The sequence below is a fragment of the Chiloscyllium plagiosum genome, unplaced genomic scaffold (assembly GCF_037043375.1).
Source record: "Chiloscyllium plagiosum isolate Xiang-an unplaced genomic scaffold, Cpla_swu_hap1 HiC_scaffold_9, whole genome shotgun sequence".
Lineage (NCBI taxonomy): Eukaryota > Metazoa > Chordata > Chondrichthyes > Orectolobiformes > Hemiscylliidae > Chiloscyllium > Chiloscyllium plagiosum.
The window spans coordinates 69,404,944-69,419,012 of record NW_028270147.1 but is presented as its reverse complement, the minus strand read 5'-3'; the positions used below and the strand labels follow the sequence as shown (position 1 = coordinate 69,419,012).

The following is a 14,069-nucleotide window of genomic DNA, read 5'->3' as shown; positions in this document are numbered from 1 at the left end:
TCGACTCTTGGATTTGATGTGAGCATACTAATTGAAAGATTATCAGGTGTGAGCTGCTGTTCAGTTGTGTGGGTCTAGTCGTAGTTGTTGTGGCATATGGTATCATTATTACATCAGCCTGTGACCGGCTGTTGGAAGTCAGACTCTGAAAGACCCTGTTGTTAAATTGCAGCATTAGCCCAGGAAGGTCATCCAAAAAATGGGAAGTTGAGTTTAAACACTCTGAAGTATAGGCTTATGCAGATATCCCAAACCCATGAGTACAGATGAGGAATTGAGGCAGTGTTTGAGCATCACATCAGTTGAAATGGAGTGGCATTATTTATATTTCAGAGCGGTTCTCAAATGGAATTTAGCACGTGAGGATTTGCTGGAAATTTTTACATGCTTCAATAAATATCGAGGATCTATTCAGTGCTTGGCTCTGGAGTGATGTCCTGGAGGCTGATATTATGTGATTTTAATGGAAATGGACTCTTTTCGCAGAGGAGGTAATAAAAAGCTGAGTTTTTGTGATTGTTTCTGTATAATAGTGATTTGTTAATGTTGAGCACTTAGCAATATTGTGTTGGCAAGTCTTGTGAAAAGTGAAAGATGTAAGCAAATGCTCACACCATTCATCTTTGTTCAATCAAGATTTTTTCCTGTTGATTTTGTTTTTCCTCCCCACTTTCTGCTCTAAAGAAGCAATTCAACATGCCTGCAAAGCATTCAAAACTTTAAGTGGCTATATTTCCATATATTGAGCTTGGTGGTGCATATCATGATCTCAGCTAATTACAGTCTTGGACAAGTCAGAATGAAACTTGGCTTTAGTTCATTAACTGAAAATGTGTTGCTGGAAAATGCAGCAGGTCAGGCAGCATCCAAGGAGCAGGAGAATTGACGTTTCAGACATGAGCCCTTCTTCAGGAATGAGGAGAGTGTGCCAAGCAGGCTAAGATAAAAGGAGGGACTTGAGGGAGGGGCATTGGAAATGCGATATGTGGAAGGAGGTTAAGGTGAGGGTGATAGGCCGGAGTGGGGGTGGGGGCGGAGAGGTCAGGAAGAAGATTGCAGGTTAGGAAGATGGTGCTGAGTTTGAGGGTTGGGACTGAGACAAGGTGGGGGGAGGGGAAATGAGGAATCTGGAGAAATCGGAGTTCATCTTTTGTGGTTGGAGGGTTCCTGGGCGGAAGATGAGACGCTCTTCCTCCAGCGGTCGTGTTGCTATGGTCTGGCAATGGAGGAGTCCAAGGACCTGCATGTCCTTGGTGGAATGGGAGGGGGAGTTGAACTGTTGAGCCACGGGGTGGTTGGCAGTCGTTGGTCACTGAAATATGAAGCTGCAGAGTTTGTTCAACATCAAAGCAAATTTATGACAGAAAAATAACAATAAGTTAGAAAAGTTCTAACACATGTTAAAACAAAGTTTAAACTCTTTCTCCACCCTCCCTGCCCCCCCCTCCCCAAACTCTAGCTGTGAGAGACTGCAGTTAAGAGAAATTATAATGCTAATTTAAATTTGATTAGCTCCTTTGTTGTTTTCTTGAACTGTGGGGACAATTTTATGATCTCTGAGTCTGATGGCATGAACCTTTCACGAGTCTGGCCTGAAGTATTTCAGTACTTACAACTTGAAGATTACTGTCCCAAACTGGATAAATTGGTGCCATAGAATCTGGATTTACAGTAATTTGTGGAATTTGTGTGCTTTAAAAAAATTATCTAACTTTAATTTAGTATTTTATAAATAGTTTTTGAAATACCCAGCAAGGACCACAATTTAAGCTTTAAGGCTTCCTCATGCAATTAAGATGATTAATTGAGCTGCACAAGCGTCTTGCTTGAAGTTTATTTGTGCAGTCTCTTCAGGCAGCAATTTGTGTTCCTTGTGAACAGCCAATAGAACAATACACAGGATTCAGTTTCCTCAAAAAGAAGAATGAAATTATTTGCATACCTTCGAAATTAAAGTGCATAGCAACTTCAGGGAAAAAAAGCAGTACTTAAATAAATTTATTTATTGCAGGATTCACTTATTTATTAGAAACATACTGTTTAAAAAATTTCATGGTTTCTTGGAATGTGTGAATAGGTAAAAGAATTGCAGTGTATTTGTACCAAATACTCTTGTCTTTCAGCAAGCATTCAATGAACAAACAGACTTGTTACAAAACTGGTGTGCCAGAAGTTGTTGCAATGGGTATCTGTGTTGCACCAAGTATGCCTGCCTCTTGTGGGATCTGTACAATTTTCCTTGTTCCAATCTGAATTTGGGCCCCTCCCTCAGCTTTTTTTCCAACTTCTCGTTTGTTCTATCATTACCACTCCCTTTTTGCATCCTGAATTGGATAGTTTCACTGATGTTTCCTTCCAATTTCCAAAATGGAAATGTCATTGTTTCCCCTGTCCTTACCTTGCATACCATCAACCTCCACATTGAGTGGATCATCTTGCACAATTCCCCCATCTTCAACACAAAGTCACCTCCACTTCAAATGGGTTTCTGGTGTCCATTGGGCAGAAGGGGTGGGGGTAGCATAGGTGTTGGAGAGTTTGAGGGCTTGAGGAAGGGGTATCGTGGAGTCAGCTGCATCCAGATTTCTTATGGTCCCGATATGCAGCTTCTGTCTACGCTGTCTATGTAATGACAGCCTTCCTAACAAAAGATCTGGGCCAACACATTAATTTGTAATCCCTGCTGGTTTTGTAGGTGAGAATATAAATGGCAAGTTTGTATTGGCATATTCACATGGATCCTTTTCAAAAACTGAATTACTTCCTGGATTTCAAACAAACGAGCTTAGCCATTTAACCAATTAGATTATATAAGTTGTATACTTGTAAAATGAGAGCACTTGCAAAGTTGCAGTTAGTTTCCCTGTTCATTGTTTATTTTGAGAACACTGAATTGGCCCTTCAAGTTTGTTCCTAATGCTCCAGTGTGGTGTTTTGCTGCCTTTTTCTATTTCAGGACACCTGAAAAACGCAAATTGTTGTTTCTTGATCAGTCAAGTCTGTGCATAATAAACTGCTTCTACAGAGCTTTTGCCCGAAATGTCGATTTTCCTGCTGCTCGGATGCTGCCTTACCTGCTGTGCTTTTCCAGCACCACTCTAATCTAGACCCTGTTTCTACAGTGGTTTTAGGCAAAGAATTCCTGGCATTTGACCCCCTGACCATGAGTGAATAACAATGCATGCCTAAGTTGGTATGCTGTATGATTTCGAAGTGACAGTATTTCTGAGTTCCCTGCTTGTATGCTGCTTGATGCTTGAGGTTGCAGTGAGCTTGAGTGGCCACACTTTGTGCTCTGGAATAGTGCTTTCCCATTCAGTTTCTGAATAAACAAATGATTACATCATACTGAACTACTTTAATAACTGTGGTATCAGGTAGGGAACACCAAATTATGTATTTCCTTTGGCCAAGTTAGTTGTTTAATCACTTAATAATTGCATCATATACGATTTGATTTGTTGTTGTCACGTATTGAGATACAGTGAAAAATGTTTTGTGCGCTCTGGGCAGATAGTACCATATAAAGGTGTCAGAAGAGAGTGCAGAATAGAGTGTTACAGCCATCGAGAATGTGCAGAGAGAGAGTTAAATATTAACATTGGAGAGGTCCATTCAAAAGTCTGGTATCAGCAGAGAAGAATCTGTTCGCATATATATTCAAACATTTATATCTTCTGTCCGATGGAAGAGGATGAGCGAAAGTGTAAACTGGTGGGAAGGGTCTTTGATTATGTTGGTTGCTTTCCTGAGGCAGCAAGGAGTACAGATGGAGTCAATGGAAAGAAGGCTGGTTTGCATGCATGTTCAAGACTCTCTAGTTTCTTGTGATCTTGGGAAGAGTAGTTTCCATACCACAGTGTGATGGATCCAGATAGGATGCTTTCTAGGGTGCATCTATAAATAAATTGGTAAGAGCCTTTGTGGACATGCCAAATTTCCTTACCCTCCTGAGGTATTAGAGGCATTATTATGCTTTCTTGATTTTCATGTTTACCTGGGTCAACCAGGACAGATTGTTTGTGATCACCACTCCCAGGAACTTGATGCTATCGACCATCTGCACCTCAGCACCATTGACACAGACAGAGTCATGCCCTCCTCTCTCCTTCCTGAAGTCAATTATCAGTTCCTTCGCTTTGCTGATGATGGTGAGATTGTTCTCTTTACTTTCTATTATGCTGTTCAGCACTTCATCTCTTTCCTGTACTCTGCTCCATCATTATTTGCAGGGAAATGAAACCAATTTATTATATGAAGGTCTACGCTACTTGAAAGAAGAATTCTGCAATCTGTGAAATGTCTTTTGACTGAGAGTTTGAATGATCATAGTCCTAATTGTATTGATAAAGGGAGGTTTTCATCAAGATAAATACTGGCAATCAAACTAAAATCAAACTATCTGCAGTTTTGCTGCTCCCAAGTCTCCACTAATCTACATCATGCTGTTTTCTCTGTCAACCCTCCTGTGGGTTCCCCAATCTTTGTGTAAATTTGCAAACTTACTAAACAGACAGCCTACACTATCCTGATATCACTTACACATCTATACAATGCATAATGAGCAACAGAGGTCCCTGTTGAATACTATTTCCAGATCTCCAATCAAAACAAAACCTTTCCACAGCTATTCTCTCTTTACTGTGACCAAGCTAGTTCCGTATCCATGCTACCACCTCAACAAAATCCCACGTGAGTTTGTCTTTATCAGTTTCCCATGAGGGATTTTCTGAAAGGCCTTGCTAAAGTCCATGAACGCAGCATCCACTGCCCTGCCCTCATCAATGATCTTTGTCCTATCCTCAAAAAATCAATAAAGTTTGTAAGATGTGACCTCTCTTGGATTGAAATGACGCATTTTGGAAGCTGATGTGTGAGGCAAGTGTACAGGAAGTGGAAGAACACTTAGGAACATTAACGTACAGACGGATCTAAGCATTTAGGTCCACAGTTTCCTGAAAGTGGCAACGCAAATGGATAAGGTAGTCAAGGAGGTATATGGCATTCTTGCCTTCATTAGTCAGGACATAGCGTATAAAAAATGGCAAGTCGTGTTGCAGCTGTATAGAACTTTAGTTATGCCAATTTGGAATATTGCATACGGTTCTGGTCACCACACCACCAGAAGGAAATGGGGGCTTTGGAGATGATACAAATAAAGGTTTTCCAGGATGTTGCCTGGTTTAGTGGGTATTAGCTAAGAGGAAAGATTGGAAAAAGCTGATTTATTTTCAGTTGAACAGCGAAAGCTGAGGGACACACCTGATAGAAGTTTACCAAATTTCGAGAAGCATGGATCGAATGGACAATGGAGTCCATTTCCCTGGGTTGAAATTTCAACTATATGGGACATCAGTTTAAGCTGAAACGGAAAATGTTGATAGGAGATTGGAAAGCAATTTTTTTGTTGACAAAGAGGGAGGTAAGTGCCTAGAATGCACTATCAGAGGATGTCGTGGCAGCAGGTACCATGTTTAAGAGGCATCTTGCCAGATACATGAATAGGCAAGTAATGGACTGCTTGGAGGCAAGAGACTTTTAGCTTAGAAATATGCCATGTGTTGCCACAGGCTTGGTGGGCTGGAGAGCATGATCCTGTGCTGTTCTGTTCTTTGTTCTTTAAACAGAGAGCTCAAATTAGGAAATGTTACTCTAACTGCAATTGCACCATTTCTGGATGGTGCTATTTACAGAAAACAGTAACAAGGGGAGCTGCAGAAAAGATGAAAATCGGCGACGTAAAGAAAGCAATGTCCTATGGGTTTACTGCCTATTAATAGTAGTTTCATGACTGTTAACTTAGGAATGTACTCTGAAAAGATAATTTAACTGGGTGGAAGATATTTGTGTGTCAATTTCAATTGTGAAACATTCATCTTCCCACATGTTTGTTATCCTATAGGATAAGACTTGACCAGCCCAAACATTCTTTCTGTGGATATTTTCTAGTATTTCACACCCACAAATCTGTTGTCAAATATGTGATGCAAGTCAAGTTTTATTACTTGAAACATAGTGAACTATTAACAGAATAAACTACGATGAGCTCTGGAGCAGTTCTGCTACCGGCTGGTAGTTTTGATGAAGACAGGCATAGCCTAAACTCTTCCTTCAGTAAGGGTGCTTCGAAGTCCTTGTCTTTCCCTGCCAGATTCATTATTGAAGGTATGAAATGAAAATATTACTGTTAGAAAGATTACTATTTTTCATAATTTAGAATGCTTGTCAATAATTAGTCATTTATTCAAATTATTTTCACTTTTAAGGTGCAATAAATGTCAGGTATAAAATTGCAATCCATGATGTTGGATCAGTTATCGATATCAAATTGGTTCCTGCATGTGCAATTTACTACAAGTTGGACCTAAACCTGTTGGCTAAACTTTTGATTTAGTTTTTGCTTTCTTTATGTCTGGTGAGGATTTGTTGTCAGAGAGATGCTGTTGTGTTTGGGAGTAGGTCAGGAAATTATAAGAATAATAAACACCTTTCTATCTATCCTCATTTATCTGTACTGATTGTGTAATCAGGCAAATGCAAAAACGTATGCTGTCATTTTCACTCTTTGTGTTAGATTGCATTGATTATGATAAACTGCTACAAGTAAAATACCCTTTTCTGAATCTTAAGGATACATAGTTTGAGCTTCAAATGGACTGTTTCAATGTTTTGAATCAAAATGCTTTAATCATACAAAAATGCATTATTTTAATCCTTCAGACTAGAATAGGATTTGTTTCATTGATGGCTGGTTCTGCTTTCAACCACTAATTGTGTTCAAAGAAGATTTGGCCTTTTATTTTGAATACACACTCTTTACTATTCTACACCATTCCAATTTGTTTTTTCACTGTCTATTTTCATGTTCTTGGTACTCAGAGAGAAAAGAGGGGGTACCAATTAAATGTTTCAACATCATCTTCCAGTAGCCCAACTTAGAGATTCGTGTTAAGGTCAAGAGAATAAACTCTTGGGTGCAGCCTGGAAAGTAGAAGCATAATAGAGTCTCAAACCTATCCGGTAACTGTCACACATTGTATTATTGAGCACCAGTGAAAGAAATCCTTATATTGTGAATGTTCCAGAGGCAAATTTAATCCTATTTAGTCAACCCAATTTGTACTATGACTTTTTCATGGTCAAATTAAAGTGTTACTTTTTATTGAATATTTCAAAGTTAGCAGTCAAATATTTTAAAGTGAAGTGATTTTTCATTTCTCATCAAGTTTGCCTTCAGGCTTTCAAGACTGATGTTCCCTCACCCCTGACATACAAGTTAAACCTCGCAGCAATTCTTTTTTCAGTCTTCCGATGAAACAGTGGTTTGATTCTGCAGCACATTAATATTGTTATCAACTTCAGAGTTGACATGCTACTTTCCATTAATATTTGGACTTTGGACAAAAACATTTACCTTCTTTCTTTTTCCTATTTTTGGATGGTACCTACCTTAAATAGAATTTTATTTTTATGCTCGTCATGAAGGCATCATTTATATGAATTAGATAAACGCGATACCAATTTAATTCTGAGGTTAACATTTCAACTTCGTTTGAGTTTGTAGGAACAGGAGTAGGCCATTTAGCCTGTCAAGCCTACCACACCTCTCAATGTTATCATGCCTTTTACTCATCTCGCCCCCATAACTACAGGTTCTGGGTTAGTGTGCGCAGCACAATTTATTTATAACGTCACTGACGAATTAGCACATGGTATTCCTCCATTAGCAATAGTGCGATTCCAGTGGGGATTGGTTCACGCACTTCCTTCTGCACTTGCGCCGATGTCCCTGCCATTCTGCGCATGCACAATGTCAGCACTGGCCCTCGTGCTGCAATGCGCCGATGTCAGCTGCCAACTGAGCAGAATTCTGAGAGACATACTGTACATAGAGCAGCTTTCTTAGATTTTTTTAATGTACTGTGTTAAATGTACTTTCATTTTGTCAATAAATGTGATCCATCCTTCATTCCAGCTGTGCTCTACTTGACATAGACTTCTGAGTGATTTTTGAACGATCATGAATGATACTTTTTGCTGGTCTGTCCCTAACCCCACTTTTCCCATAGGCCCCATTATTTCTATTAAGCAAGGTTTAGCTGGAATACAACTATAGCATTCTAGGAGAACTACCTGTATGTACAAGATTAGTAATCAACATTCCGTCAATCTCAACCTTAAACAACTTCTGTCTTTGAACACAGCCCCTGTGATACAGAATTCCAAAGGTTCACAATCCTCTGAGTAAAAAACGCATTCTCCTCATCTTGAATCTAAGTGGCCTTTTACTTTTAAATTGTGTCCCCTAGTGCTAGACTCCCCAGCCTGAGGAAGCATTTTTGCTACATCTACCCTGTCCATCTTTTCAAATATTTTGTAGGTTTCAGGTGAGATCATCTTTCATTCATCAAAACATGTCCAATTTGTCCAATCTCTCTTTGTATGACATTCCTGAAGTGGCAGTTTGATGTATGCAGTCCATTGGTGATATCTTTCCTCAGCTGAGGAAACCAAAACTGCACAGTGCTCCAGATGCAGACTAACCTAACTCCTATGAAGTTGAAACAAGACTATTCCTCCACTGAAATCCTCTTACAAGATAGGCAAATGTTCCATTGGCCTTCCCAATAGCTTACTGCATTGAATGTTAACCTTCAGTGTTCTGTTGACGGTGACACTCTAGTCACTTTGTTCATCTATGCTGCGCAACTTCTTAGCATAAGAAATGCTTTGTGAATCTGCTACTCCGATGAAACTTGATAACCTCACTATTTTCAACAATATATTCTGTTTGCTTTGATTTTGCCCATTTAAAAAGTATGTCCAAATCCTCTTGAAATGTCACTTCATCTTCCTCATAGCACGCATTCCCACTTAGCTATGTATCATTCACAAATTTAAAAATATTACATTTTGCACCCACATCCAAATCATTAATATATATTGTGAAAGGCAGGGACCCAAGTACTAATCCTTGTGGTATCCTACTAGTCTCAAGCTTGCTAACATGAGAATGACTCATTTGTTCCTACACTGGTTTCTGTCTGTTAACCAGTCATTAATATTGCAAGTCCATTACAATCCATCACATGCTTCATTTTTTTTCTAACTAGTTTCCTGTGGAGAATCTTATCAAAAGTCTCCTGAAAATATGCTTTCCTTGATCAATACTATTACTAACATCTTCAAAGAAATCCAAGTTTTTTGAACACCATTTCCCATTCGCCAATCCATTCTACTATACCCAGTTAGATCGTTATTATTCAAGTGTCTATTTAACACATCCTTTATAATGGACTTTATCAATTTCCTATTTCTGATGAGAGGCAAATAGGTCTGTACTTCCCTGTTTTTTCTCTCACTCTTCCTAAATTGTCGACTGGCATTTTCTTTACCTTCTAACCTTCAGCAATCATGCCAAAATCTAAGGAATTCTGAAAAATAAGCAACATAGAATCGTAGAGATGTACAGCACGAAAACAGACCCTTCAGTCCAACTCGTCCATGCCAACCAGATAGCCCAACCAAATCTAGTCCCACCTGCCAGCACCTGGCCCTTATTCCTCCAAACCTTTCCTACTCATAGACTCATCCAGATACCTTTTAAATGTTGCAATTGTACTCGCCTCCACCAGTGCTTTGGAAATCTCAATAGCCACCTCCTTCAATTATCAACTTTCAGCCCAGTTCGTTTCATTTCTCCAGTACAATCTACTAATTTTCTTTAATTCCTTATTCTCCATAGCCACTTGGATCTTGAGTTTTGGGAGATTAGTTATGGTTCTCCACATCCTTTTCATAAAGTCCATTTGTTCGGCAAATCATGTGGAGTACCCTTCTAAGGGTGATTTATAGCAGTGTGAATAGCCTGGAGCCCTTGATAGCAAGAATTGCTCATTCAGGCATAAAACTGCAGTAATGCTCAGTACGTTTTCACCAGTTTTGCCAGAATTGGAGTTTCCCTTAGAATATGTATGCACTAAATTTTTAATTTAAATAGCAGTTGCTGTGTTTGTGTTGTACTCATGGACACTCATTTTTCTTTCCAGAAGTTTTGCACCGACCATTTGGTTCTGACATTGATTCACAGACACTGAATGAAGCAGTGAGGTGGAGCTCAAAGGAAAATCTCCTGGGGGCCACAGAGAGTGACCCTAATCTATTTGTTGCACTTTATGACTTTGTTGCAAGTGGTGACAACACACTAAGCATTACAAAAGGTAAGCAGTGACATTTCTGGTTAACTGTTAAGTGAAGAACCACATCTTGTTTAATGCATTTTTGCTGTTGATGCAAAGGCAGTCCATAATATCCATCAAGTAAAGCATCACTGAATGTTGGTTTGTGGCTGGTCTGAATCGTTAGCTGGTGCAACAACAGAAGTATGCATTTATATAACTAGCTTAATGTAGTAAAAATATTGCCTTGTATTTTACAGGCACAAGGCTTGACAAATTTGATTTCTAAGCTACGTTGCACTATTAGTAGAGGTGACTGAGAGGTGACTCAGTCAATGTGCTAGGTTTGAAGGAGACAGTTCAAGGTTAAGGAAGGGATTTGCTGGACTTGGGACCTGATGTGACTGAAGGCACAGGCATTAATAATGGTTGGTGAAAATCAGACTTGTGATGGGCCAGAACTGAAAGAGTTAAAAAATCCTGTAGGAGTGGCGGGCATAGGAGATTAAAATAGTTAAGCAGGAGCAAGTCTATGGAGGGAATTAAATACAGAATGAGTTACAAAAAGTCACGTTACTGAGAATTATGTCTATAGGAAATATCTTTGGTTGCGAATCCTATCCGATCAAATGCATCGGTTGGAGTAACATTTAGAGGCAATGAGGAATTTACAAGAGCTAGAGTATATGATGGATGGCAGATATAGGAAGGGAGAAAAGCTGCAGAAACAGTGAGATGGGTTAACTCCAGGAAAGGTAGGAGACATAGGTAGGTAGTGCAAGAGTCTTCTGTGGCTATCCCCATTTCAAAAGTTGCTGTTTTGGAAAATGTGGGGAGTGATGGACTCTCAGGTCAGTGTAGCACGAACAGCCAAGTTTCTGATACTGAGATTGGCTGTAATGTGATGAGGGGTGCGTCAGGTTCCAAGCAATCGATTACGATCAGGGACTCTGTCAGGGGCACAGACAGACATTTTTGTGGCCAGCAGCGAAAAATCAGAATGGTGTTTTTCCTCCCTGGTGCGAGGATCAAAGATGTCTCAGAGGGTGCAGAATGTTCTCAAGGGGGAGAGGGGCCAGCAGAATGTCATTGTACATGCTGGAATCAATGTCACAGCAAGGAAAAGGATGACATTCTGGTGGGAGAACATAGAAAGTTAGGCAGGAATTTTAAAAAAGAAGTCCTTGAGACTTGCGATAGCTGCATTACTCCTGGTGCTATGAGCTAGTGAGAGTAAGAATAAGAGGATAGAGCAAATGAATACGTGGCTGAGGACCTGGCGTACAGGAGAAGGGTCGCATTTCTGGATCATTAGAATCTCTTCTGGGGTAGAAGTAATGTGTACAAGAAGGATGGATTGCACCTAAATTGGAAGGGAACTAATATACTGGCAGGGAAATTTGTTAGAGCTATTCAGGACGACTTAAATTGGTACAGTAGGGGGTGGGATCCAGGGAGATAGTGAGGAAACAGATCAGTCTGAGACTGTACCATTGGGAAAAGGAGCAAGTCAAACAATCAGGGCAGGCAAGAACAAAGTAGAGAACAAGGTAGGCCTGATAAGTTAACCTGCATTTAGGATGTAGGTTTACTTGCTGAGCTGGAAGGTTTGTTTTCAGACATTTCATCACCATACTAGATGACATCTTCAGTGAGCCTCAGGATGAAAAATTGGTCGTGTAGCCAATTTCTATTTGTGTTTTGAGTTTCCTTGGGTTGGTGAAGTCACTTCCTGTGGTGATGTCATTTCCTGTTCTTTTTCTTCGGGGGTGGTAAATGGGATCCAAGTCAGTGTTTGTTGATAAAGTTCTGGTTGGAATGCCACCCTTCTAGGAATTCTCGTGCGTATCTCTGTTTGGCTTGTCCTGGGATAAATGCATTGTCCCAGTTGAAGTGGTGTCCTTCCTCATCCATATATAAGGATACTAGTACGGGTGGGTCATGTCTTTTTGTGGCTAGTTAATGTTCATGCAGCTAGTTTTCTGCCAGTTTGTCCAATGTAGTGTTTGTTACAGTTCATGCAAGGTATTTTGTAAATGATATTAGTTTTGATTGTTGTCTGTATAGAGTCTTTCATGTTCATTATCAGCTGTTTTAGTGTGTTGGTTGGTTTGTGGGCTACTGTGATGCCAAATGATCTGGTAGCCACTTCCGAGATGTCTTTGATGCAGGGGAGAGTGGCTAGGGTATCTGAACGTGTTTTGCCTGCTTGTTGGGGTTTGTTGTTGAGAAATCGGCGGATTGTGTTTATTGGGTCAAGATTAGAGGGAACTTCAAACCAGCATCTACAGGAAAACAGCACATATGGACCAAATACTGAACTACAGAAGCAATCATCCCAACATCCACAAACGAAGCAGCATTCGAACATTATTTCAACGAGCCACCACACACTGCAGCACAGAGGAACTACAAAGACCAGAGGAAAATCACCCAAACAGTGTATTCAAAAAGAATGGGTACCCAACAAGCACAGGCAAAAGCGAGCAAACCTGTATCCAGAACCTCAACCTGAGCTACAAATCTTCTCAAAACTCGCAAACTGCACTTATTTCAAGGCAAGAGGCCTACAGGGTAGGCGGTGAACTCAGGCCATAGTTAGAAACATGGGACTGGGATATCATAGCAATTACAGAAATGTGGCTCAGGGATGGACAGGACTGACAGCTTAATGTTCCAGAATAAAAAATGCTATGGGAAGGATAGAATGGGGGGCAGGAGAGGAGGGGGAGTGGCGTTTTTGACAAGAGATAGCACTACAGCTATGCTAAGGGAGGATGCATCAGGTGACATTTCGTCACCATTCCTAATGAAGGGCTTTTTCCCGAAACATTGATTTTTCTGATCCTGGGATGCTGCTTGACCGGCTGTGCTTTTCCAGCGCCACTCTAATCTTGACTCTAATCTCCAGCATCTGCAATACCCACTTCTGCCTTGTATTGTAGACCCCCGAATAGTCAGCAGGAAATTGAGAAACAAATTTTGTAAGAAGATTTCAGTTATCTGTAAGGATAATAGGGTGGTTAAGGGAGGGGGATATTAACTTTCCAAACATAGACTGGGACTACCATAGTGTTAAGGGTTTAAATGGACAGGAATTTGTTAAGTATGTACAAGAAAATTTTCTGATTTCAGTTTGTGGATGTACCTACTAGAGAAGGTGCAAAAGTTGACCCACTCTTGAGAAATAAGGCAGGACAGGTAACTGAGGTGTCAGTGGGTGAGCACTTCGGGCCCAATGACCATAATTCTATTAGATTTAAAATAGTGATGAGAAAGGATCGACCAGATCTAAAAGTTGAAGTTCTAAATTAGAGGCCAATTTTGACAGTATTAGCTTTTGAAAGTTCTTGCCTAACTGGGGACAGATATTCATAGGTAAAGGGATGGCTGGAAAATGGGAAGCCTTTAGAAATGAGATAGCGAGAGTCTAGAGACAATATATTCCTGTTAGGGTGAAAGGAAAGGCTGGTAGGTAGAGAGAATGCTGAGTCCCTAAAGAAATAGAGGTTTTGGTTAAGAAGAAAAAGAAAGCATATGTCAGGTATAGACAGGATAGATCGAGAGAATCCTTAGAAGCGTATAAAGGTAGTAGGAGTATGCTTAAGAGGGGAATCAGAAGGGCAGAAAGGGGTCATGAGATAGCTTTGGCAAATAGAGTTGAGGATAACTCAAAGGCTTTTTATAGATACATTAAGGACAAAAGGATAACCAGGGAAGGAATAGGGCCCCTCAAAGATCAGCACGTTGGAGCCGCAGGAGGTGGGGGAGATACTAAATGAGTATTTTGCATCAGTATTTACTGTGGAAAAGGACATGGAAGATATAGAATGTAAGGAAATAGATGGTGACATTTTGAAAAATGTCTATATTACAAATGAGGTGTTGCTG

The 14,069-nt window shown here is 40.1% G+C and overlaps 1 protein-coding gene across 3 annotated transcripts in view; it reads left to right on the top strand.

Annotated features, from left to right (window-relative positions):
• The window catches only part of abl2 (ABL proto-oncogene 2, non-receptor tyrosine kinase), a 145,577-nt gene that overhangs the window by 105,345 nt on the left and 26,163 nt on the right, over nt 1-14,069 (top strand). Inside the window, exons 1-2 of one of the 3 annotated variants that reach the window (XM_087990759.1) lie at nt 6,004-6,165; nt 10,050-10,220. In XM_087990759.1, coding sequence (XP_087846885.1) covers nt 6,042-6,165; nt 10,050-10,220 — 295 coding nt within the window. In that variant the 5' untranslated portion in view covers nt 6,004-6,041. Of the gene's footprint in view, nt 1-6,003; nt 6,166-10,049; nt 10,221-14,069 lie in introns of those variants that run through there. The other 2 variants (XM_043699569.2, XM_043699568.2) reach the window with 2 other exon arrangements.